Source organism: Haliotis asinina, chromosome 14 (genome assembly GCF_037392515.1).
Source record: "Haliotis asinina isolate JCU_RB_2024 chromosome 14, JCU_Hal_asi_v2, whole genome shotgun sequence".
Lineage (NCBI taxonomy): Eukaryota > Metazoa > Mollusca > Gastropoda > Lepetellida > Haliotidae > Haliotis > Haliotis asinina.
Window position 1 is genome coordinate 15,552,020 of NC_090293.1, and position 22,760 is coordinate 15,574,779.

General features: G+C 47.0%; 1 protein-coding gene across 1 annotated transcript; it reads right to left on the reverse strand.

Moving 5' to 3' along the window:
- Positions 1 to 1,366: 1,366 nt before the first annotated feature.
- LOC137260660 (pneumococcal serine-rich repeat protein-like) lies at positions 1,367 to 22,759 on the reverse strand. Its single transcript, XM_067798258.1, has 2 exons — positions 2,176 to 22,759; positions 1,367 to 1,410 (listed from the first exon to the last, which is right to left on the reverse strand). The coding sequence occupies exons 1-2, from the start codon at positions 22,757 to 22,759 to the stop codon at positions 1,367 to 1,369; spliced, it is 20,628 nt and encodes a 6,875-aa protein (XP_067654359.1).
- Position 22,760: the final 1 nt, after the last annotated feature.

The following is a 22,760-nucleotide window of genomic DNA, read 5'->3' on the forward strand; positions in this document are numbered from 1 at the left end:
TGGTGGCTCCACTATCGCGGGGTTCTTGGCAAACCGATCTTGTTGCCTCGACAGCTTTGTGTTGAGAAAATAATCATCATAATTTATTCGTTAACTTAGGACAAAATGCTTTGAATAAAAATTTAACGAACGGAATTTTTTATCACGGTATTGTTTCACGCCTTGTCATCAAGAAGTGTGTTTGGACAAGGCAATGGGGCTGCCGGTATTGTTATCGTGCCCTATGTTCACATATATAGTTGATGTCCACACATGTTCACATTAAATGTTCACACTGTTATTATTCAAACACTGTAATGCAGTCTACAAGGTATCAACACTATTTCAAAGTCGGTGTCTTAATCTATATTTCGTCACCGGATAGTTGTGTACTATATACCATTAAAACGCAGGGGATATTGTATACGGCGAGCTCACTGCTAGCGAGTGCCAATGCATGTAAGAGTACGTGATATATAAGGAATGGAAGAAATTGTCAAATTTTCCCTCAAGTTCCCATCATCATCTGTTTCACACTTGACTTCATGATTTGTATTTTATCATTCTTGTAAATCCAATATCGCCTACAATTTTTGAATGGCATATGTTTCCATTGTTTGCTAGTGTTACATAACACTAAGGGCTTGTGTTTAAGTAACATGTCTCAAGTTTCATGGTAAACAAGGCAGGTCATGAGATCCGACTCTGAGTTAATTACATATGCTAACACACCGTAATATAAATGTCAGGCACATGTAACGTGTTAAATGATGATTGACCAATATTATTTATAAAATTGCTTAACAAAACAAAACAATAATTAACAAAAATGATGCTACAAAGATTTCATCGATGACGATGAACAAACTTTAGAAATATCTCGAAATGACATATTTTGTTTAGGTTATAATCAGGTGTTCGTGCACACGTGCACAGGTGTTCAGATAATGCACGATCATATTGTGCTGTTTCTGACTTATTCTACCAACGAAACCTATTTTTTATTGTTGGGTCTAAACGCAATTTCTAAAGTTTGTTTACCGGTAGATCTCTGTATATTCAAATATATTATCATATCTATGGTACAGATTGTATAATGTTACGATATTGCATATCGCATCTTATGTGTTAATCGTCTATTTCCAGAGCACAAGTCACATGTGTATAAACTAGCACATTATAATGTGATGTTTCATCAGAACTCGTAAACACAGAATCAGTATCCTACATGTACTACCAGGAACATTAAACTGACTTTAGAACTGCAGTTTTTCACAACAAAATGTCCTATTATAGAAAACATATATAAAACTTGAAGTAATCGTTTCATCACATTCACCCTTTACCAAATCGTTTCACTAAGACAACCTTTTTTACTAAGATACTGTTATGAAAAATCAGAGAAAGCCAACTTCTTACTGAGAAACTGCGCTGAAAAAATGAAAAAAAAATATAATTGTTTTTCCAGTGTTTAACTTTTACCACCTGCCATGCTAGGTTTTCACAAGAACAGCTTTAAATTGACACATTTCAACTTAAATTTAGGGTTTAGGATAACGAGTCTGACTGTATGTGTCTCCTGACACGTTATGGATGATGACCACTATCTCTAAATGATCAAAATAAAACTGAACATCTGAGGAGAGATCATTCCAAGTCACACATATCGCAAATGATGGGCTAATGCTTTGTCGTTTTCAGTCATTGAACAGATGAAATACCAATGTGTTCATCAATCCATAACAATATATTTCTTTGCATAACTCCAATAATATGTGAAATAACTGGAATAGTAATTGTAATACTGTTTGTAGTAATTTGCTAGATAAAGATAATAATTATACACTTTAAGTTTTACATGGACGACGTGTCTGCTGAGAGCTTTACGCCCATAATCATATGCCTGACGTATATTTTTGTATGCTAAACTCAGTTTTCTGTGTATAAGCTGTCTCACCTTTTGGTAAGGTGTGTACACCACTTTGACGGCCCCGTTGACACACTTGCGCCAAAGGTGCGCCAGTTTTATCAACGTCCTTCTCAATAAGGCCCTACACCTCAAGTACGATTGGCGAATAGCAATTCTACCAACATTATAAACATTTTTCACCATTCTATAAACAGAAAGTTTTACAGTTGGCACTGACTGATTTGAACTACCCCTTATGCCTGTTTTTCTGCCTGTCCCTCTGTAACCTTTGCCGTTGCCGTTGGCTTTGCCGTTGCCGTTGGCTTTGCCGTTGGCCTTGGCTTTGCCGTTGCCGTTGTTCCGTATCACAGTTCTTCTGCTGGAGTCGCCGTTTCTGCGATGCATGATGATTGTTCCGTTTCTGCTAATGTATGGCTTTGTTTGTGTCTTGCGGCCAAACTTACGCCGAAGTCTGACTGTGATCCCTCCAATGCTTGGCTTGGTGTACTTCTTGGTCGTTGTGGGACGCGTGGGAGTTGTGGTGTGGATCTTGTTTCCGTACTCCGTCAGTCCCTTTGTGTGTCTATTCCTTGATACCATGATGGTAATAAAGAATGGTGGCTTCATTGTCGTCACCGTGGACGTTTCGGGAGGCTTTTCTGTCTTCTTGATTACACTCTGTTGTGATGTAGACGAGGCGTCATCCTCCTTGGTTGTTGAAGGAACCGTGGGCTCGGCGGAGAATAGCCAAGATGTAAATGCACCAACTATACTACTCTCTGTTGCTTCATCCGTCTCAGTGGTGGACGTCGTCGCTGTTGTAGTGCTTTTCCTCAGAGATGACGTTGACGTTGGTATTGGTGTTGTTGTAGGGGACTTCGTTTCTTCATCAGCAGAGAGAGTTGTCATAGTGTCGTATAACCATGTCATCACGGATTCCATATCAGTACTTAATGCATTGGTTGTTGTTTTATCACTTCCAGCTTTGGGATGAATATCACTGACAGTCTTTGGTTGTCCTGTGAAACTCTGGAAGGTGCTTTCACTCTTGTCCCTTTCGTCCGGTTCATATCCCGAAGTCGCTTGTGTTGGCCCAGAAGTTGTTCTATCTTCTGCTGAGGAAAGGGAGGTCTGACGTTTGCTAATCATGGCATCCGTGTAGAAGTCAGATGTTGATGTCTGCGCAGTATCCCCAGCCTCGTCCAACGAACCACTGTAACCACCCACACTGCTGTCTGTAACGGAGAACGGAGATTGTGTTACAGATGTTGATCCATCTCCGCCGATCGGGTACTGAGTGCCAATATGATCAGGGCTATGGTCATCCTTGTTTGTGTTCATTTCTGGTGTCATCGTTGGGAAGGTTGAGAGCGTGGAGGAAACATTATGTGTGGTCTCTGTTGGTCCAGATGTGGTGAGAGACATCCATTTGTCTGGAGTGTCACCGGATTCTGCAATGAACGAATCTGTGGTTTCGCCACTGATATCACTTATTGAAGTTCCAACATGTGTAAGTGGTATGGTTGTTGTCTGGGTGCCAGATGTTCTGTCTTTGGTACCATCAGACGTCAGTGTCTCTGTAACAGCATCAGATGTTGATGTGTCCGTGTTATCACCAGCTGTAAAGGTATATGTAGTGTCACCGGATGACCATTTCTCCATGGTGCCACCGGATGACCATTTCTCTGTGGTGTCACCAGATGACCATTTCTCTGTGGTGTCACTGGATGACCATTTCTCTGTAGTGTCACCGGATGACCATTTTTCTGAAGTGTCACGGAATGCCCATTTCTCTGTAGTGTAACCAGATGCCATTGTTTCTGTAGTGTAACTAGATGCCCATTTTTCTAAAGTGTCACCTGATGATAATGTGTCTGTGGTATCGCCAGCTGTCAGTTTGTTTGTTGTGTCACCGGATGCCCATGTGTCTTTAGTAACACCAGACACCCATCTCACTGTCACAGCTTCGGGTGTTACTGTGTCTGTGGTGTCACCGGATGTCCATATGTCTTCAGTAACACCAGACATCCACCGCTCTGTCACAGCGTCAGGCATCACTTTATCTGTGGTATCACCGGATGACCATTTCTCTACATTATCCCACGATGTCAATTTCTCTGTGGTATCATCAGATATCATCGTGGTGTCATAGGTCCTAGCGTGGTAAACTTCTGTTGTTCCTTCAGTACTACTTATTCTGTTAACAGTTTCTTCATCCGTAACTACTTCAGGGGTTGAAGTAAATGTATAACCTATATTTTGAAGGTTATCAACACCAACAGTTATTCGCTCATCAGATTTTATTCCATTAATTGTACTGCCAAACTTGTCCAACCATTCCTTCTTTTCCCATAATTTCGTTCTTTTCTCTGGATCTTCGGTTGTTCCATCTGAAATTTCCCTTGTGGATAAAGTGACCTCTTCACCAGCCATTACCATTTCCTCAGTTATTCCCGACACTTCATCCGGTAGTGTTCCAGTTTGGACAATGTCTGTGGTGGAGGTTGGAACGGAAAGGCTTTCATCTACAGCAGTCGTTTGTTCTCCCGAGAACGTCAACATTTCCTCCGTCACACCTGACCCTTCATCTGCTGAAGATGTCATTTCACCTGCCTGAGAGGTGGCCATTATGGCAGGTCTAGTGGGCTCAACTGTTGTGCTTCCCGTTTCATCTCCTGAGGCTGTCAACATATCTTCGGTTATGCCAAAGACGTCTTCAGTCACTGTTTGTTTGTCATCTGCTGCTAGAGTGGCAAGAGTCAGTGGACTTGTTGTTTCTGTGGTTGCACCACTTGAAGTCTCTTCTCCTGAATATGTTACCATTTCCTCAGTTATTGCCGACCCTCCATCCGGTAGTGTTCCAGTTTGTGCAATGTCTGTGGTGGAGGTTGGAACGGAAAGGCTTTCATCTACAGCAGTCGTTTGTTCTCCCGAGAACGTCAACATTTCCTCCGTCACACCTGACCCTTCATCTCCTGAAGATGTCATTTCACCTGCCTGAGAGGTGGCCATTGTGGCAGGACTAGTGGGCTCAACTGTTGTGCTTCCCGTTTCATCTCCTGAGGCTGTCAGCATATCTTCGGTTATGACAGAGACGTCTTCAGTCACTGTTTGTTTGTCATCTGCTGCTAGAGTGGCAAGAGTCAGTGGACTTGTTGTTTCTGTGGTTGCACCACTTGAAGTCTCTTCTCCTGAATATGTTACCATTTCCTCAGTTATTGCCGACCCTTCATCCGGTAGTGTTCCAGTTTGTCCAATGTCTGTGGTGGAGGTTGGAACGGAAAGGCTTTCATCTACAGCAGTCGTTTGTTCTCCCGAGAACGTCAACATTACCTCCGTCACACCTGACCCTTCATCTCCCGAAGATGTCATTTCACCTGCCTGAGAGGTGGATATTGTGGCAGGACTAGTGGGCTCAACTGTTGTGCTTCCCGTTTCATCTCCTGAGGCTGTCAACATATCTTCGGTTATGCCAGAGACGTCTTCAGTCACTGTTTGTTTGTCATCTGCTGCTAGAGTGGTAAGAGTCAGCGGACTTGTTGTTTCTGTGGTTGCACCACTTGAAGTCTCTTCTCCTGAATATGTTACCATTTCCTCAGTTATTGCCAACCCTTCATCCGGTAGTGTTCCAGTTTGGACAATGTCTGTGGTGGAAGTTGGAACGGAAAGGCTTTCATCTACAGCAGTCGTTTGTTCTCCCGAGAACGTCAACATTTCCTCCGTCACACCTGACCCTTCATCTCCTGAAGATGTCATTTCACCTGCCTGAGAGGTGGCCATTATGGCAGGACTAGTGGGCTCAACTGTTGTGCTTCCCGTTTCATCTCCTGAGGCTGTCAGCATATCTTCGGTTATGCCAGAGACGTCTTCAGTCACTGTTTGTTTGTCATCTGCTGCTAGAGTGGCAAGAGTCAGTGGACTTGTTGTTTCTGTGGTTGCACCACTTGAAGTCTCTTCTCCTGAATATGTTACCATTTCCTCAGTTATTGCCAACCCTTCATCCGGTAGTGTTCCAGTTTGGACAATGTCTGTGGTGGAAGTTGGAACGGAAAGGCTTTCATCTACAGCAGTCGTTTGTTCTCCCGAGAACGTCAACATTTCCTCCGTCACACCTGACCCTTCATCTCCTGAAGATGTCATTTCACCTGCCTGAGAGGTGGCCATTGTGGCAGGACTAGTGGGCTCAACTGTTGTGCTTCCCGTTTCATCTCCTGAGGCTGTCAGCATATCTTCGGTTATGCCAGAGACGTCTTCAGTCACTGTTTGCTTGTCATCTGCTGCTAGAGTGGTAAGAGTCAGTGGACTTGTTGTTTCTGTGGTTGCACCACTTGAAGTCTCTTCTCCTGAATATGTTACCATTTCCTCAGTTATTGCCGACCCTTCATCCGGTAGTGTTCCAGTTTGGACAATGTCTGTGGTGGAGGTTGGAACGGAAAGACTTTCATCTACAGCAGTCGTTTGTTCTCCCGAGAACGTCAACATTTCCTCCGTCACACCTGACCCTTCATCTCCTGAAGATGTCATTTCACCTGCCTGAGAGGTGGCCATTGTGGCAGGACTAGTGGGCTCAACTGTTGTGCTTCCCGTTTCATCTCCTGAGGCTGTCCGGATATCTTCAGTTATGCCAGAGAAGTCTTCTGTCACTGTTTGTTTGTCATCTGCTGCTAGAGTGGTAAGAGTCAGTGGACTTGTTGTTTCTGTGGTTGCACCACTTGAAGTCTCTTCTCCTGCATATGTTACCATTTCCTCAGTTATTGCCGACCCTTCATCCGGTAGTGTTCCATTTTGGACAATGCCTGTTGTGGAAGTTGGAACGGAAAGGCCTTCATCTACAGCAGTCGTTTGTTCTCCCGACAACGTCAACATTTCCTCCGTCACACCTGACCCTTCATCTCCTGAAGATGTCATTTCACCTGCCTGAGAGGTGGCCATTATGGCAGGACTAGTGGGCTCAACTGTTTTGCTTCCCGTTTCATCTCCTGAGGCTGTCAGCATATCTTCGGTTATGCCAGAGACGTCTTCAGTCACTGTTTGTTTGTCATCTGCTGCTAGAGTGGCAAGAGTCAGTGGACTTGTTGATTCTGTGGTTGCACCACTTGAAGTCTCTTCTCCTGAATATGTTACCATTTCCTCAGTTATTGCCGACCCTTCATCCGGTAGTGTTCCAGTTTGGACAATGTCTGTGGTGGAAGTTGGAACGGAAAGGCCTTCATCTACAGCAGTCGTTTGTTCTCCCGAGAACGTCAACATTTCCTCCGTCACACCTGACCCTTCATCTCCTGAAGATGTCATTTCACCTGCCTGAGAGGTGACCATTGTGCCAGGACTAGTGGGCTCAACTGTTGTGCTTCCCGTTTCATCTCCTGAGGCTGTCAGCATATCTTCGGTTATGCCAGAGACGTCTTCAGTCACTGTTTGTTTGTCATCTGCTGCTAGAGTGGTAAGAGTCAGTGGACTTGTTGTTTCTGTGGTTGCACCACTTGAAGTCTCTTCTCCTGAATATGTTACCATTTCCTCAGTTATTGCCGACCCTTCATCCGGTAGTGTTCCAGTTTGGACAATGTCTGTGGTGGAAGTTGGAACAGAAAGGCTTTCATCTACAGCAGTCGTTTGTTCTCCCGAGAACGTCAACATTTCCTCCGTCACACCTGACCCTTCATCTCCTGAAGATGTCATTTCACCTGCCTGAGAGGTGGCCATTGTGGCAGGACTAGTGGGCTCAACTGTTGTGCTTCCCGTTTCATCTCCTGAGGCTGTCCGGATATCTTCAGTTAGGCCAGAGAAGTCTTCAGTCACTGTTTGTTTGTCATCTGCTGCTAGAGTGGTAAGAGTCAGTGGACTTGTTGTTTCTGTGGTTGCACCACTTGAAGTCTCTTCTCCTGAATATGTCACCATTTCCTCAGTTATTGCCGACCCTTCATCCGGTAGTGTTCCAGTTTGGACAATGTCTGTGTTGGAAGTTGGAACGGAAAGGCCTTCATCTACAGCAGTCGTTTGTTCTCCCGAGAACGTCAACATTTCCTCCGTCACACCTGACCCTTCATCTCCTGAAGATGTCATTTCACCTGCCTGAGAGGTGGCCATTGTGGCAGGACTAGTGGGCTCAACTGTTGTGCTTCCCGTTTCATCTCCTGAGGCTGTCAGCATATCTTCGGTTATGCCAGAAACGTCTTCAGTCACTGTTTGTTTGTCATCTGCTGCTAGAGTGGTAAGAGTCAGTGGACTTGTTGATTCTGTGGTTCCACCACTTGAAGTCTCTTCTCCTGAATATGTTACCATTTCCTCAGTTATTGCCGACCCTTCATCCGGTAGTGTTCCATTTTGGACAATGCCTGTGGTGGAAGTTGGAACGGAAAGGCCTTCATCTACAGGAGTCGTTTGTTCTCCCGAGAACGTCAACATTTCCTCCGTCACACCTGACCCTTCATCTCCTGAAGATGTCATTTCACCTGCCTGAGAGGTGACCATTGTGGCAGGACTAGTGGGCTCAACTGTTGTGCTTCCCGTTTCATCTCCTGAGGCTGTCAGCATATCTTCGGTTATGCCAGAGACGTCTTCAGTCACTGTTTGTTTGTCATCTGCTGCTAGAGTGGTAAGAGTCAGTGGACTTGTTGTTTCTGTGGTTGCACCACTTGAAGTCTCTTCTCCTGAATATGTTACCATTTCCTCAGTTATTGCCGACCCTTCATCCGGTAGTGTTCCAGTTTGGACAATCTCTGTGGTGGAAGTTGGAACAGAAAGGCTTTCATCTACAGCAGTCGTTTGTTCTCCCGAGAACGTCAACATTTCCTCCGTCACACCTGACCCTTCATCTCCTGAAGATGTCATTTCACCTGCCTGAGAGGTGGCCATTGTGGCAGGACTAGTGGGCTCAACTGTTGTGCTTCCCGTTTCATCTCCTGAGGCTGTCCGGATATCTTCAGTTATGCCAGAGAAGTCTTCAGTCACTGTTTGTTTGTCATCTGCTGCTAGAGTGGTAAGAGTCAGTGGACTTGTTGTTTCTGTGGTTGCACCACTTGAAGTCTCTTCTCCTGAATATGTTACCATTTCCTCAGTTATTGCCGACCCTTCATCCGGTAGTGTTCCAGTTTGTCCAATGTCTGTGGTTGAGGTTGGAACGGAAAGGCTTTCATCTACAGCAGTCGTTTGTTCTCCCGAGAACGTCAACATTTCCTCCGTCACACCTGACCCTTCATCTCCTGAAGATGTCATTTCACCTGCCTGAGAGGTGGCCATTGTGGCAGGACTAGTGGGCTCAGCTGTTGTGCTTCCCGTTTCATCTCCTGAGGCTGTCAGCATATCTTCGGTTATGCCAGAGACGTCTTCAGTCACTGTTTGTTTGTCATCGGCTGCTAGAGTGGTAAGAGTCAGTGGACTTGTTGTTTCTGTGGTTGCACCACTTGAAGTCTCTTCTCCTGAATATGTTACCATTTCCTCAGTTATTGCCGACCCTTCATCCGGTAGTGTTCCAGTTTGGACAATGTCTGTGGTGGAGGTTGGAACGGAAAGGCTTTCATCTACAGCAGTCGTTTGTTCTCCCGAGAACGTCAACATTTCCTCCGTCACACCTGACCCTTCATCTCCTGAAGATGTCATTTCACCTGCCTGAGAGGTGGCCATTGTGGCAGGACTAGTGGGCTCAACTGTTGTGCTTCCTGTTTCATCTCCTGAGGCTGTCAGCATATCTTCGGTTATGCCAGAGACGTCTTCAGTCACTGTTTGTTTGTCATCTGCTGCTAGAGTGGTAAGAGTCAGTGGACTTGTTGTTTCTGTGGTTGCACCACTTGAAGTCTCTTCTCCTGAATATGTTACCATTTCCTCAGTTATTGCCATACCTTCATCCGGTAGTGTTCCAGTTTGGACAATGTCTGTGGTGGAGGTTGGAACGGAAAGGCTTTCATCTACAGCAGTCGTTTGTTCTCCCGAGAACGTCAACATTTCCTCCCTCACACCTGACCCTTCATCTCCTGAAGATGTCATTTCACCTGCCTGAGAGGTGGCCATTGTGGCAGGACTAGTGGGCTCAACTGTTGTGCTTCCTGTTTCATCTCCTGAGGCTGTCAGCATATCTTCGGTTATGCCAGAGACGTCTTCAGTCACTGTTTGTTTGTCATCTGCTGCTAGAGTGGTAAGAGTCAGTGGACTTGTTGTTTCTGTGGTTGCACCACTTGAAGTCTCTTCTCCTGAATATGTTACCATTTCCTCAGTTATTGCCGACCCTTCATCCGGTAGTGTTCCAGTTTGGACAATGTCTGTGGTGGAGGTTGGAACGGAAAGGCTTTCATCTACAGCAGTCGTTTGTTCTCCCGAGAACGTCAACATTTCCTCCGTCACACCTGACCCTTCATCTCCTGAAGATGTCATTTCACCTGCCTGAGAGGTGGCCATTGTGGCAGGACTAGTGGGCTCAACTGTTGTGCTTCCCGTTTCATCTCCTGAGGCTGTCAGCATATCTTCGGTTATGCCAGAGACGTCTTCAGTCACTGTTTGTTTGTCATCTGCTGCTAGAGTGGAAAGAGTCAGTGGACTTGTTGTTTCTGTGGTTGCACCACTTGAAGTCTCTTCTCCTGAATATGTTACCATTTCCTCAGTTATTGCCGATCCTTCATCCGGTAGCGTTCCAGTTTGGACAATGTCTGTGGTGGAGGTTGGAACGGAAAGGCTTTCATCTACAGCAGTCGTTTGTTCTCCCGAAAACGTCAACATTTCCTCCGTCACACCTGACCCTTCATCTCCTGAAGATGTCATTTCACCTGCCTGAGAGGTGACCATTGTGGCAGGACTAGTGGGCTCAACTGTTGTGCTTCCCGTTTCATCTCCTGAGGCTGTCAGCATATCTTCAGTTATGCCAGAGACGTCTTCAGTCACTGTTTGTTTGTCATCTGCTGCTAGAGTGGTAAGAGTCAGTGGACTTGTTGTTTCTGTGGTTGCACCACTTGAAGTCTCTTCTCCTGAATATGTTACCATTTCCTCAGTTATTGCCGACCCTTCATCCGGTAGTGTTCCAGTTTGGACAATGTCTGTGGTGGAGCTTGGAACGGAAAGGCTTTCATCTACAGCAGTCGTTTGTTCTCCCGAGAACGTCAACATTTCCTCCGTCACACCTGACCCTTCATCTCCTGAAGATGTCATTTCACCTGCCTGAGAGGTGGCCATTGTGGCAGGACTGGTGGGCTCAACTGTTGTGCTTCCCGTTTCATCTCCTGAGGCTGTCAGCATATCTTCGGTTATGCCAGAGACGTCTTCAGTCACTGTTTGTTTGTCATCTGCTGCTAGAGTGGTAAGAGTCAGTGGACTTGTTGTTTCTGTGGTTGCACCACTTGAAGTCTCTTCTCCTGAATATGTTACCATTTCCTCAGTTATTGCCGACCCTTCATCCGGTAGTGTTCCAGTTTGGACAATGTCTGTGGTGGAAGTTGGAACGGAAAGGCTTTCATCTACAGCAGTCGTTTGTTCTCCCGAGAACGTCAACATTTCCTCCGTCACACCTGACCCTTCATCTCCTGAAGATGTCATTTCACCTGCCTGAGAGGTGACCATTGTGGCAGGACTAGTGGGCTCAACTGTTGTGCTTCCCCTTTCATCTCCTGAGGCTGTCAGCATATCTTCGGTTATGCCAGAGACGTCTTCAGTCACTGTTTGTTTGTCATCTGCTGCTAGAGTTGTAAGAGTCAGTGGACTTGTTGTTTCTGTGGTTGCACCACTTGAAGTCTCTTCTCCTGAATATGTTACCATTTCCTCAGTTATTGCCGACCCTTCATCCGGTAGTGTTCCAGTTTGGACAATGTCTGTGGTGGAAGTTGGAACGGAAAGGCTTTCATCTACAGCAGTCGTTTGTTCTCCCGAGAACGTCAACATTTCCTCCGTCACACCTGACCCTTCATCTCCTGAAGATGTCATTTCACCTGCCTGAGAGGTGGCCATTGTGGCAGGTCTAGTGGGCTCAACTGTTGTGCTTCCCGTTTCATCTCCTGAGGCTGTCAGCATATCTTCGGTTATGCCAAAGACGTCTTCAGTCACTGTTTGTTTGTCATCTGCTGCTAGAGTGGTAAGAGTCAGTGGACTTGTTGTTTCTGTGGTTGCACCACTTGAAGTCTCTTCTCCTGAATATGTTTCTATTTCCTCAGTTATTGCCGACCCTTCATCCGGTAGTGTTCCAGTTTGTACAATGTCTGTGGTGGAAGTTGGAACGGAAAGGCTTTCATCTACAGCAGTCGTTTGTTCTCCCGAGAACGTCAACATTTCCTCCGTCACACCTGACCCTTCATGTCCTGAAGATGTCATTTCACCTGCCTGAGAGGTGGCCATTGTGGCAGGACTAGTGGGCTCAACTGTTGTGCTTCCCCTTTCATCTCCTGAGGCTGTCAGCATATCTTCGGTTATGCCAGAGAAGTCTTCAGTCACTGTTTGTTTGTCATCTGCTGCTAGAGTGGTAAGAGTCAGTGGACTTGTTGTTTCTGTGGTTGCACCACTTGAAGTCTCTTCTCCTGAATATGTTACCATTTCCTCAGTTATTGCCGACCCTTCATCCGGTAGTGTTCCAGTTTGGACAATGTCTGTGGTGGAAGTTGGAACGGAAAGGCTTTCATCTACAGCAGTCGTTTGTTCTCCCGAGAACGTCAACATTTCCTCCGTCACACCTGACCCTTCATCTCCTGAAGATGTCATTTCACCTGCCTGAGAGGTGGCCATTGTGGCAGGACTGGTGGGCTCAACTGTTGTGCTTCCCGTTTCATCTCCTGAGGCTCTCAGCATATCTTCGGTTATGCCAGAGACGTCTTCAGTCACTGTTTGTTTGTCATCTGCTGCTAGAGTGGTAAGAGTCAGTGGACTTGTTGTTTTTGTGGTTGCACCACTTGAAGTCTCTTCTCCTGAATATGTTACCATTTCCTCAGTTATTGCCGACCCTTCATCCGGTAGTGTTCCAGTTTGGACAATGTCTGTGGTGGAGGTTGGAACGGAAAGGCTTTCATCTACAGCAGTCGTTTGTTCTCCCGAGAACGTCAACATTTCCTCCGTCACACCTGACCCTTCATCTCCTGAAGATGTCATTTCACCTGCCTGAGAGGTGGCCATTGTGGCAGGACTAGTGGGCTCAACTGTTGTGCTTCCCGTTTCATCTCCTGAGGCTGTCAGCATATCTTCGGTTATGCCAGAGAAGTCTTCTGTCACTGTTTGTTTGTCATCTGCTGCTAGAGTGGTAAGAGTCAGTGGACTTGTTGTTTCTGTGGTTGCACCACTTGATGTCTCTTCTCCTGAATATGTTGCCATTTCCTCAGTTATTGCCGACCCTTCATCCGGTAGTGTTCCAGTTTGGACAATGTCTGTGGTGGAAGTTGGAACGGAAAGGCTTTCATCTACAGCAGTCGTTTGTTCTCCCGAGAACGTCAACATTTCCTCCGTCACACCTGACCCTTCATCTCCTGAAGATGTCATTTCACCTGCCTGAGAGGTGACCATTGTGGCAGGACTGGTGGGCTCAACTGTTGTGCTTCCCGTTTCATCTCCTGAGGCTGTCAGCATATCTTCGGTTATGCCAGAGACGTCTTCAGTCACTGTTTGTTTGTCATCTGCTGCTAGAGTGGTAAGAGTCAGTGGACTTGTTGTTTCTGTGGTTGCACCACTTGAAGTCTCTTCTCCTGAATATGTTACCATTTCCTCAGTTATTGCCGACCCTTCATCCGGTAGTGTTCCAGTTTGGACAATGTCTGTGGTGGAAGTTGGAACAGAAAGGCTTTCATCTACAGCAGTCGTTTGTTCTCCCGAGAACGTCAACATTTCCTCCCTCACACCTGACCCTTCATCTCCTGAAGATGTCATTTCACCTGCCTGAGAGGTGGCCATTGTGGCAGGACTAGTGGGCTCAACTGTTGTGCTTCCCCTTTCATCTCCTGAGGCTGTCAGCATATCTTCGGTTATGCCAGAGACGTCTTCAGTCACTGTTTGTTTGTCATCTGCTGCTAGAGTGGTAAGAGTCAGTGGACTTGTTGTTTCTGTGGTTGCACCACTTGAAGTCTCTTCTCCTGAATATGTTACCATTTCCTCAGTTATTGCCGACCCTTCATCCGGTAGTGTTCCAGTTTGGACAATGTCTTTGGTGAAGGTTGGAACGGAAAGGCTTTCATCTACAGCAGTCGTTTGTTCTCCCGAGAACGTCAACATTTCCTCCGTCACACCTGACCCTTCATCTCCTGAAGATGTCATTTCACCTGCCTGAGAGGTGGCCATTGTGGCAGGACTGGTGGGCTCAACTGTTGCGCTTCCCGTTTCATCTCCTGAGGCTGTCAGCATATCTTCGGTTATGCCAGAGACGTCTTCAGTCACTGTTTGTTTGTCATCTGCTGCTAGAGTGGTAAGAGTCAGAGGACTTGTTGTTTCTGTGGTTGCACCACTTGAAGTCTCTTCTCCTGAATATGTTGCCATTTCCTCAGTTATTGCCGACCCTTCATCCGGTAGTGTTCCAGTTTGGACAATGTCTGTGGTGGAAGTTGGAACGGAAAGGCTTTCATCTACAGCAGTCGTTTGTTCTCCCGAGAACGTCAACATTTCCTCCGTCACACCTGACCCTTCATCTCCTGAAGATGTCATTTCACCTGCCTGAGAGGTGGCCATTGTGGCAGGACTGGTGGGCTCAACTGTTGTGCTTCCCGTTTCATCTCCTGAGGCTCTCAGCATATCTTCGGTTATGCCAGAGACGTCTTCAGTCACTGTTTGTTTGTCATCTGCTGCTAGAGTGGTAAGAGTCAGTGGACTTGTTGTTTCTGTGGTTGCACCACTTGAAGTCTCTTCTCCTGAATATGTTACCATTTCCTCAGTTATTGCCGACCCTTCTTCCGGTAGTGTTCCAGTTTGGACAATGTCTGTGGTGGAGGTTGGAACGGAAAGGCTTTCATCTACAGCAGTCGTTTGTTCTCCCGAGAACGTCAACATTTCCTCCGTCACACCTGACCCTTCATCTTCTGAAGATGTCATTTCACCTGCCTGAGAGGTGGCCATTGTGGCAGGACTAGTGGGCTCAACTGTTGTGCTTCCCGTTTCATCTCCTGAGGCTGTCAGCATATCTTCGGTTATGCCAGAGAAGTCTTCTGTCACTGTTTGTTTGTCATCTGCTGCTAGAGTGGTAAGAGTCAGTGGACTTGTTGTTTCTGTGGTTGCACCACTTGAAGTCTCTTCTCCTGAATATGTTGCCATTTCCTCAGTTATTGCCGACCCTTCATCCGGTAGTGTTCCAGTTTGGACAATGTCTGTGGTGGAAGTTGGAACGGAAAGGCTTTCATCTACAGCAGTCGTTTGTTCTCCCGAGAACGTCAACATTTCCTCCGTCACACCTGACCCTTCATCTCCTGAAGATGTCATTTCACCTGCCTGAGAGGTGGCCATTGTGGCAGGACTAGTGGGCTCAACTGTTGTGCTTCCCGTTTCATCTCCTGAGGCTGTCAGCATATCTTCGGTTATGCCAGAGACGTCTTCAGTCACTGTTTGTTTGTCATCTGCTGCTAGAGTGGTAAGAGTCAGTGGACTTGTTGTTTCTGTGGTTGCACCACTTGAAGTCTCTTCTCCTGAATATGTTACCATTTCCTCAGTTATTGCCGACCCTTCATCCGGTAGTGTTCCAGTTTGGACAATGTCTGTGGTGGAAGTTGGAACAGAAAGGCTTTCATCTACAGCAGTCGTTTGTTCTCCCGAGAACGTCAACATTTCCTCCGTCACACCTGACCCTTCATCTCCTGAAGATGTCATTTCACCTGCCTGAGAGGTGGCCATTGTGGCAGGACTAGTGGGCTCAACTGTTGTGCTTCCCGTTTCATCTCCTGAGGCTGTCAGCATATCTTCGGTTATGCCAGAGACGTCTTCAGTCACTGTTTGTTTGTCATCTGCTGCTAGAGTGGTAAGAGTCAGTGGACTTGTTGTTTCTGTGGTTGCACCACTTGAAGTCTCTTCTCCTGAATATGTTACCATTTCCTCAGTTATTGCCGACCCTTCATCCGGTAGTGTTCCAGTTTGGACAATGTCTGTGTTGGAAGTTGGAACGGAAAGGCTTTCATCTACAGCAGTCGTTTGTTCTCCCGAGAACGTCAACATTTCCTCCGTCACACCTGACCCTTCATCTCCTGAAGATGTCATTTCACCTGCCTGAGAGGTGGCCATTGTGGCAGGACTGGTGGGCTCAACTGTTGTGCTTCCCGTTTCATCTCCTGAGGCTGTCAGCATATCTTCGGTTATGCCAGAGACGTCTTCAGTCACTGTTTGTTTGTCATCTGCTGTTAGAGTGGCAAGAGTCAGTGGACTTGTTGTTTCTGTGGTTGCACCACTTGAAGTCTCTTCTCCTGAATATGTTACCATTTCCTCAGTTATTGCCATACCTTCATCCGGTAGTGTTCCAGTTTGGACAATGTCTGTGGTGGAGGTTGGAACGGAAAGGCTTTCATCTACAGCAGTCGTTTGTTCTCCCGAGAACGTCAACATTTCCTCCGTCACACCTGACCCTTCATCTCCTGAAGATGTCATTTCACCTGGCTGAGAGGTGGCCATTGTGGCAGGACTGGTGGGCTCAACTGTTGTGCTTCCCGTTTCATCTCCTGAGGCTCTCAGCATATCTTCGGTTTTGCCAGAGACGTCTTCAGTCACTGTTTGTTTGTCATCTGCTGCTAGAGTGGAAAGAGTCAGTGGACTTGTTGTTTCTGTGGTTGCACCACTTGAAGTCTCTTCTCCTGAATATGTTGCCATTTCCTCAGTTATTGCCGACCCTTCTTCCGGTAGTGTTCCAGTTTGTCCAATGTCTGTGGTGGAGGTTGGAACGGAAAGGCTTTCATCTACAGCAGTCGTTTGTTCTCCCGAGAACGTCAACATTTCCTCCGTCACACCTGACCCTTCATCTCCTGAAGATGTCATTTCACCTGCCTGAGAGGTGGCCATTGTGGCAGGACTAGTGGGCTCAGCTGTTGTGCTTCCCGTTTCATCTCCTGAGGCTGTTAGCATATCTTCGGTTATGCCAGAGAAATCTTCTGTCACTGTTTGTTTGTCATCTGCTGCTAGAGTGGTAAGAGTCAGTGGACTTGTTGTTTCTGTGGTTGCACCACTTGAAGTCTCTTCTCCTGAATATGTTACCATTTCCTCAGTTATTGCCGACCCTTCATCCGGTAGTGTTCCAGTTTGGACAATGTCTGTGGTGGAAGTTGGAACGGAAAGGCTTTCATCTACAGCAGTCGTTTGTTCTCCCGAGAACGTCAACATTTCCTCCGTCACACCTGACCCTTCATCTCCTGAAGATGTCATTTCACCTGCCTGAGAGGTGGCCATTGTGGCAGGACTAGTGGGCTCAACTGTTGTGCTTCCCGTTTCATCTCCTGAGGCTGTCAGCATATCTTCGGTTATGCCAGAGAAGTCTTCTGTCACTGTTTGTTTGTCATCTGCTGCTAGAGTGGTAAGAGTCAGTGGACTTGTTGTTTCTGTGGTTGCACCACTTGAAGTCTCTTCTCCTGAATATGTTGCCATTTCCTCAGTTATTGCCGACCCTTCATCCGGTAGTGTTCCAGTTTGGACAATGTCTGTGGTGGAAGTTGGAACGGAAAGGCTTTCATCTACAGCAGTCGTTTGTTCTCCCGAGAACGTCAACATTTCCTCCGTCACACCTGACCCTTCATCTCCTGAAGATGTCATTTCACCTGCCTGAGAGGTGGCCATTGTGGCAGGACTAGTGGGCTCAACTGTTGTGCTTCCCGTTTCATCTCCTGAGGCTGTCAGCATATCTTCGGTTATGCCAGAGACGTCTTCAGTCACTGTTTGTTTGTCATCTGCTGCTAGAGTGGTAAGAGTCAGTGGACTTGTTGTTTCTGTGGTTGCACCACTTGAAGTCTCTTCTCCTGAATATGTTACCATTTCCTCAGTTATTGCCGACCCTTCATCCGGTAGTGTTCCAGTTTGGACAATGTCTGTGGTGGAAGTTGGAACGGAAAGGCTTTCATCTACAGCAGTCGTTTGTTCTCCCGAGAACGTCAACATTTCCTCCGTCACACCTGACCCTTCATCTCCTGAAGATGTCATTTCACCTGCCTGAGAGGTGGCCATTGTGGCAGGACTGGTGGGCTCAACTGTTGTGCTTCCCGTTTCATCTCCTGAGGCTGTCAGCATATCTTCGGTTATGCCAGAGACGTCTTCAGTCACTGTTTGTTTGTCATCTGCTGCTAGAGTGGTAAGAGTCAGTGGACTTGTTGTTTCTGTGGTTGCACCACTTGAAGTCTCTTCTCCTGAATATGTTACCATTTCCTCAGTTATTGCCATACCTTCATCCGGTAGTGTTCCAGTTTGGACAATGTCTGTGGTGGAGGTTGGAACGGAAAGGCTTTCATCTACAGCAGTCGTTTGTTCTCCCGAGAACGTCAACATTTCCTCCGTCACACCTGACCCTTCATCTCCTGAAGATGTCATTTCACCTGCCTGAGAGGTGGCCATTGTGGCAGGACTAGTGGGCTCAACTGTTGTGCTTCCCGTTTCATCTCCTGAGGCTGTCAGCATATCTTCGGTTTTGCCAGAGACGTCTTCAGTCACTGTTTGTTTGTCATCTGCTGCTAGAGTGGAAAGAGTCAGTGGACTTGTTGTTTCTGTGGTTGCACCACTTGAAGTCTCTTCTCCTGAATATGTTACCATTTCCTCAGTTATTGCCGACCCTTCTTCCGGTAGTGTTCCAGTTTGGACAATGTCTGTGGTGGAAGTTGGAACGGAAAGGCTTTCATCTACAGCAGTCGTTTGTTCTCCCGAGAACGTCAACATTTCCTCCGTCACACCTGACCCTTCATCTCCTGAAGATGTCATTTCACCTGCCTGAGAGGTGGCCATTGTGGCAGGACTAGTGGGCTCAGCTGTTGTGCTTCCCGTTTCATCTCCTGAGGCTGTCAGCATATCTTCGGTTATGCCAGAGGCGTCTTCAGTCCCTGTTTGTTTGTCATCTGCTGCTAGAGTGGTAAGAGTCAGTGAACTTGTTGTTTCTGTGGTTGCACCACTTGAAGTCTCTTCTCCTGAATATGTTACCATTTCCTCAGTTATTGCTGACCCTTCATCCGGTAGTGTTCCAGTTTGGACAATGTCTGTGGTGGAGGTTGGAACGGAAAGGCTTTCATCTACAGCAGTCGTTTGTTCTCCCGAGAACGTCAACATTTCCTCCGTCACACCTGACCCTTCATCTCCTGAAGATGTCATTTCACCTGCCTGAGAGGTGGCCATTGTGGCAGGACTAGTGGGCTCAACTGTTGTGCTTCCCGTTTCATCTCCTGAGGCTGTCAGCATATCTTCGGTTATGCCAGAGAAGTCTTCTGTCACTGTTTGTTTGTCATCTGCTGCTAGAGTGGTAAGAGTCAGTGGACTTGTTGTTTCTGTGGTTGCACCACTTGAAGTCTCTTCTCCTGAATATGTTGCCATTTCCTCAGTTATTTCCGACCCTTCATCCGGTAGTGTTCCAGTTTCGACAATGTCTGTGGTGGAAGTTGGAACGGAAAGGCTTTCATCTACAGCAGTCGTTTGTTCTCCCGAGAACGTCAACATTTCCTCCGTCACACCTGACCCTTCATCTCCTGAAGATGTCATTTCACCTGCCTGAGAGGTGGCCATTGTGGCAGGACTAGTGGGCTCAACTGTTGTGCTTCCCGTTTCATCTCCTGAGGCTGTCAGCATATCTTCGGTTATGCCAGAGACGTCTTCAGTCACTGTTTGTTTGTCATCTGCTGCTAGAGTGGTAAGAGTCAGTGGACTTGTTGTTTCTGTGGTTGCACCACTTGAAGTCTCTTCTCCTGAATATGTTGCCATTTCCTCAGTTATTGCCGACCCTTCATCCGGTAGTGTTCCAGTTTGGACAATGTCTGTGGTGGAGGTTGGAACGGAAAGGCTTTCATCTACAGCAGTCGTTTGTTCTCCCGAGAACGTCAACATTTCCTCCGTCACACCTGACCCTTCATCTCCTGAAGATGTCATTTCACCTGCCTGAGAGGTGGCCATTGTGGCAGGACTAGTGGGCTCAACTGTTGTGCTTCCCGTTTCATCTCCTGAGGCTGTCAGCATATCTTCGGTTATGCCAGAGGCGTCTTCAGTCACTGTTTGTTTGTCATCTGCTGCTAGAGTGGTAAGAGTCAGTGGACTTGTTGTTTCTGTGGTTGCACCACTTGAAGTCTCTTCTCCTGAATATGTTTCCATTTCCTCAGTTATTGCCGACCCTTCATCCGGTAGTGTTCCAGTTTGGACAATGTCTGTGGTGGAAGTTGGAACGGAAAGGCTTTCATCTACAGCAGTCGTTTGTTCTCCCGAGAACGTCAACATTTCCTCCGTCACACCTGACCCTTCATCTCCTGAAGATGTCATTTCACCTGCCTGAGAGGTGGCCATTGTGGCAGGACTAGTGGGCTCAACTGTTGTGCTTCCCGTTTCATCTCCTGAGGCTGTCAGCATATCTTCGGTTATGCCAGAGACTTCTTCAGTCACTGTTTGTTTGTCATCTGCTGCTAGAGTGGTAAGAGTCAGTGGACTTGTTGTTTCTGTGGTTGCACCACTTGAAGTCTCTTCTCCTGAATATGTTACCATTTCCTCAGTTATTGCCGACCCTTCATCCGGTAGTGTTCCAGTTTGGACAATGTCTGTGGTGGAGGTTGGAACGGAAAGGCTTTCATCTACAGCAGTCGTTTGTTCTCCCGAGAACGTCAACATTTCCTCCGTCACACCTGACGCTTTATCTCCTGAAGATGTCATTTCACCTGCCTGAGAGGTGGCCATTGTGGCAGGACTAGTGGGCTCAACTGTTGTGCTTCCCGTTTCATCTCCTGAGGCTGTCAGCATGTCTTCGGTTATGCCAGAGACGTCTTCAGTCACTGTTTGTTTGTCATCTGCTGCTAGAGTGGAAAGAGTCAGTGGACTTGTTGTTTCTGTGGTTGCACCACTTGAAGTCTCTTCTCCTGAATATGTTACCATTTCCTCAGTTATTGCCGACCTTTCTTCCGGTAGTGTTCCAGTTTGGACAATGTCTATGGTGGAAGTTGGAACGGAAAGGCTTTCATCTACAGCAGTCGTTTGTTCTCCCGAGAACGTCAACATTTCCTCCGTCACACCTGACCCTTCATCTCCTGAAGATGTCATTTCACCTGCCTGAGAGGTGGCCATTGTGGCAGGACTAGTGGGCTCAGCTGTTGTGCTTCCCGTTTCATCTCCTGAGGCTGTCAGCATATCTTCGGTTATGCCAGAGACGTCTTCTGTCACTGTTTGTTTGTCATCTGCTGCTAGAGTGGTAAGAGTCAGTGGACTTGTTGTTTCTGTGGTTGCACCACTTGAAGTCTCTTCTCCTGAATATGTTGCCATTTCCTCAGTTATTGCCGACCCTTCATCCGGTAGTGTTCCAGTTTGGACAATGTCTGTGGTGGAAGTTGGAACGGAAAGGCTTTCATCTACAGCAGTCGTTTGTTCTCCCGAGAACGTCAACATTTCCTCCGTCACACCTGACCCTTCATCTCCTGAAGATGTCATTTCACCTGCCTGAGAGGTGGCCATTGTGGCAGGACTGGTGGGCTCAACTGTTGTGCTTCCCGTTTCATCTCCTGAGGCTGTCAGCATATCTTCGGTTATGCCAAAGACGTCTTCAGTCACTGTTTGTTTGTCATCTGCTGCTAGAGTGGTAAGAGTCAGTGGACTTGTTGTTTCTGTGGTTGCACCACTTGAAGTCTCTTCTCCTGAATATGTTACCATTTCCTCAGTTATTGCCGACCCTTCTTCCGGTAGTGTTCCAGTTTGGACAATGTCTGTGGTGGAAGTTGGAACGGAAAGGCTTTCATCTACAGCAGTCGTTTGTTCTCCCGAGAACGTCAACATTTCCTCCGTCACACCTGACCCTTCATCTCCTGAAGATGTCATTTCACCTGCCTGAGAGGTGGCCATTGTGGCAGGACTAGTGGGCTCAACTGTTGTGCTTCCCGTTTCATCTCCTGAGGCTGTCAGCATATCTTCGGTTATGCCAGAGGCGTCTTCAGTCACTGTTTGTTTGTCATCTGCTGCTAGAGTGGTAAGAGTCAGTGGACTTGTTGTTTCTGTGGTTGCACCACTTGAAGTCTCTTCTCCTGAATATGTTACCATTTCCTCAGTTATTGCCGACCCTTCATCCGGTAGTGTTCCAGTTTGGACAATGTCTGTGGTGGAAGTTGGAACGGAAAGGCTTTCATCTACAGCAGTCGTTTGTTCTCCCGAGAACGTCAACATTTCCTCCGTCACACCTGACCCTTCATCTCCTGAAGATGTCATTTCACCTGCCTGAGAGGTGGCCATTGTGGCAGGACTAGTGGGCTCAACTGTTGTGCTTCCCGTTTCATCTCCTGAGGCTGTCAGCATATCTTCGGTTATGCCAGAGACTTCTTCAGTCACTGTTTGTTTGTCATCTGCTGCTAGAGTGGTAAGAGTCAGTGGACTTGTTGTTTCTGTGGTTGCACCACTTGAAGTCTCTTCTCCTGAATATGTTACCATTTCCTCAGTTATTGCCGACCTTTCTTCCGGTAGTGTTCCAGTTTGGACAATGTCTATGGTGGAAGTTGGAACGGAAAGGCTTTCATCTACAGCAGTCGTTTGTTCTCCCGAGAACGTCAACATTTCCTCCGTCACACCTGACCCTTCATCTCCTGAAGATGTCATTTCACCTGCCTGAGAGGTGGCCATTGTGGCAGGACTAGTGGGCTCAGCTGTTGTGCTTCCCGTTTCATCTCCTGAGGCTGTCAGCATATCTTCGGTTATGCCAGAGACGTCTTCTGTCACTGTTTGTTTGTCATCTGCTGCTAGAGTGGTAAGAGTCAGTGGACTTGTTGTTTCTGTGGTTGCACCACTTGAAGTCTCTTCTCCTGAATATGTTACCATT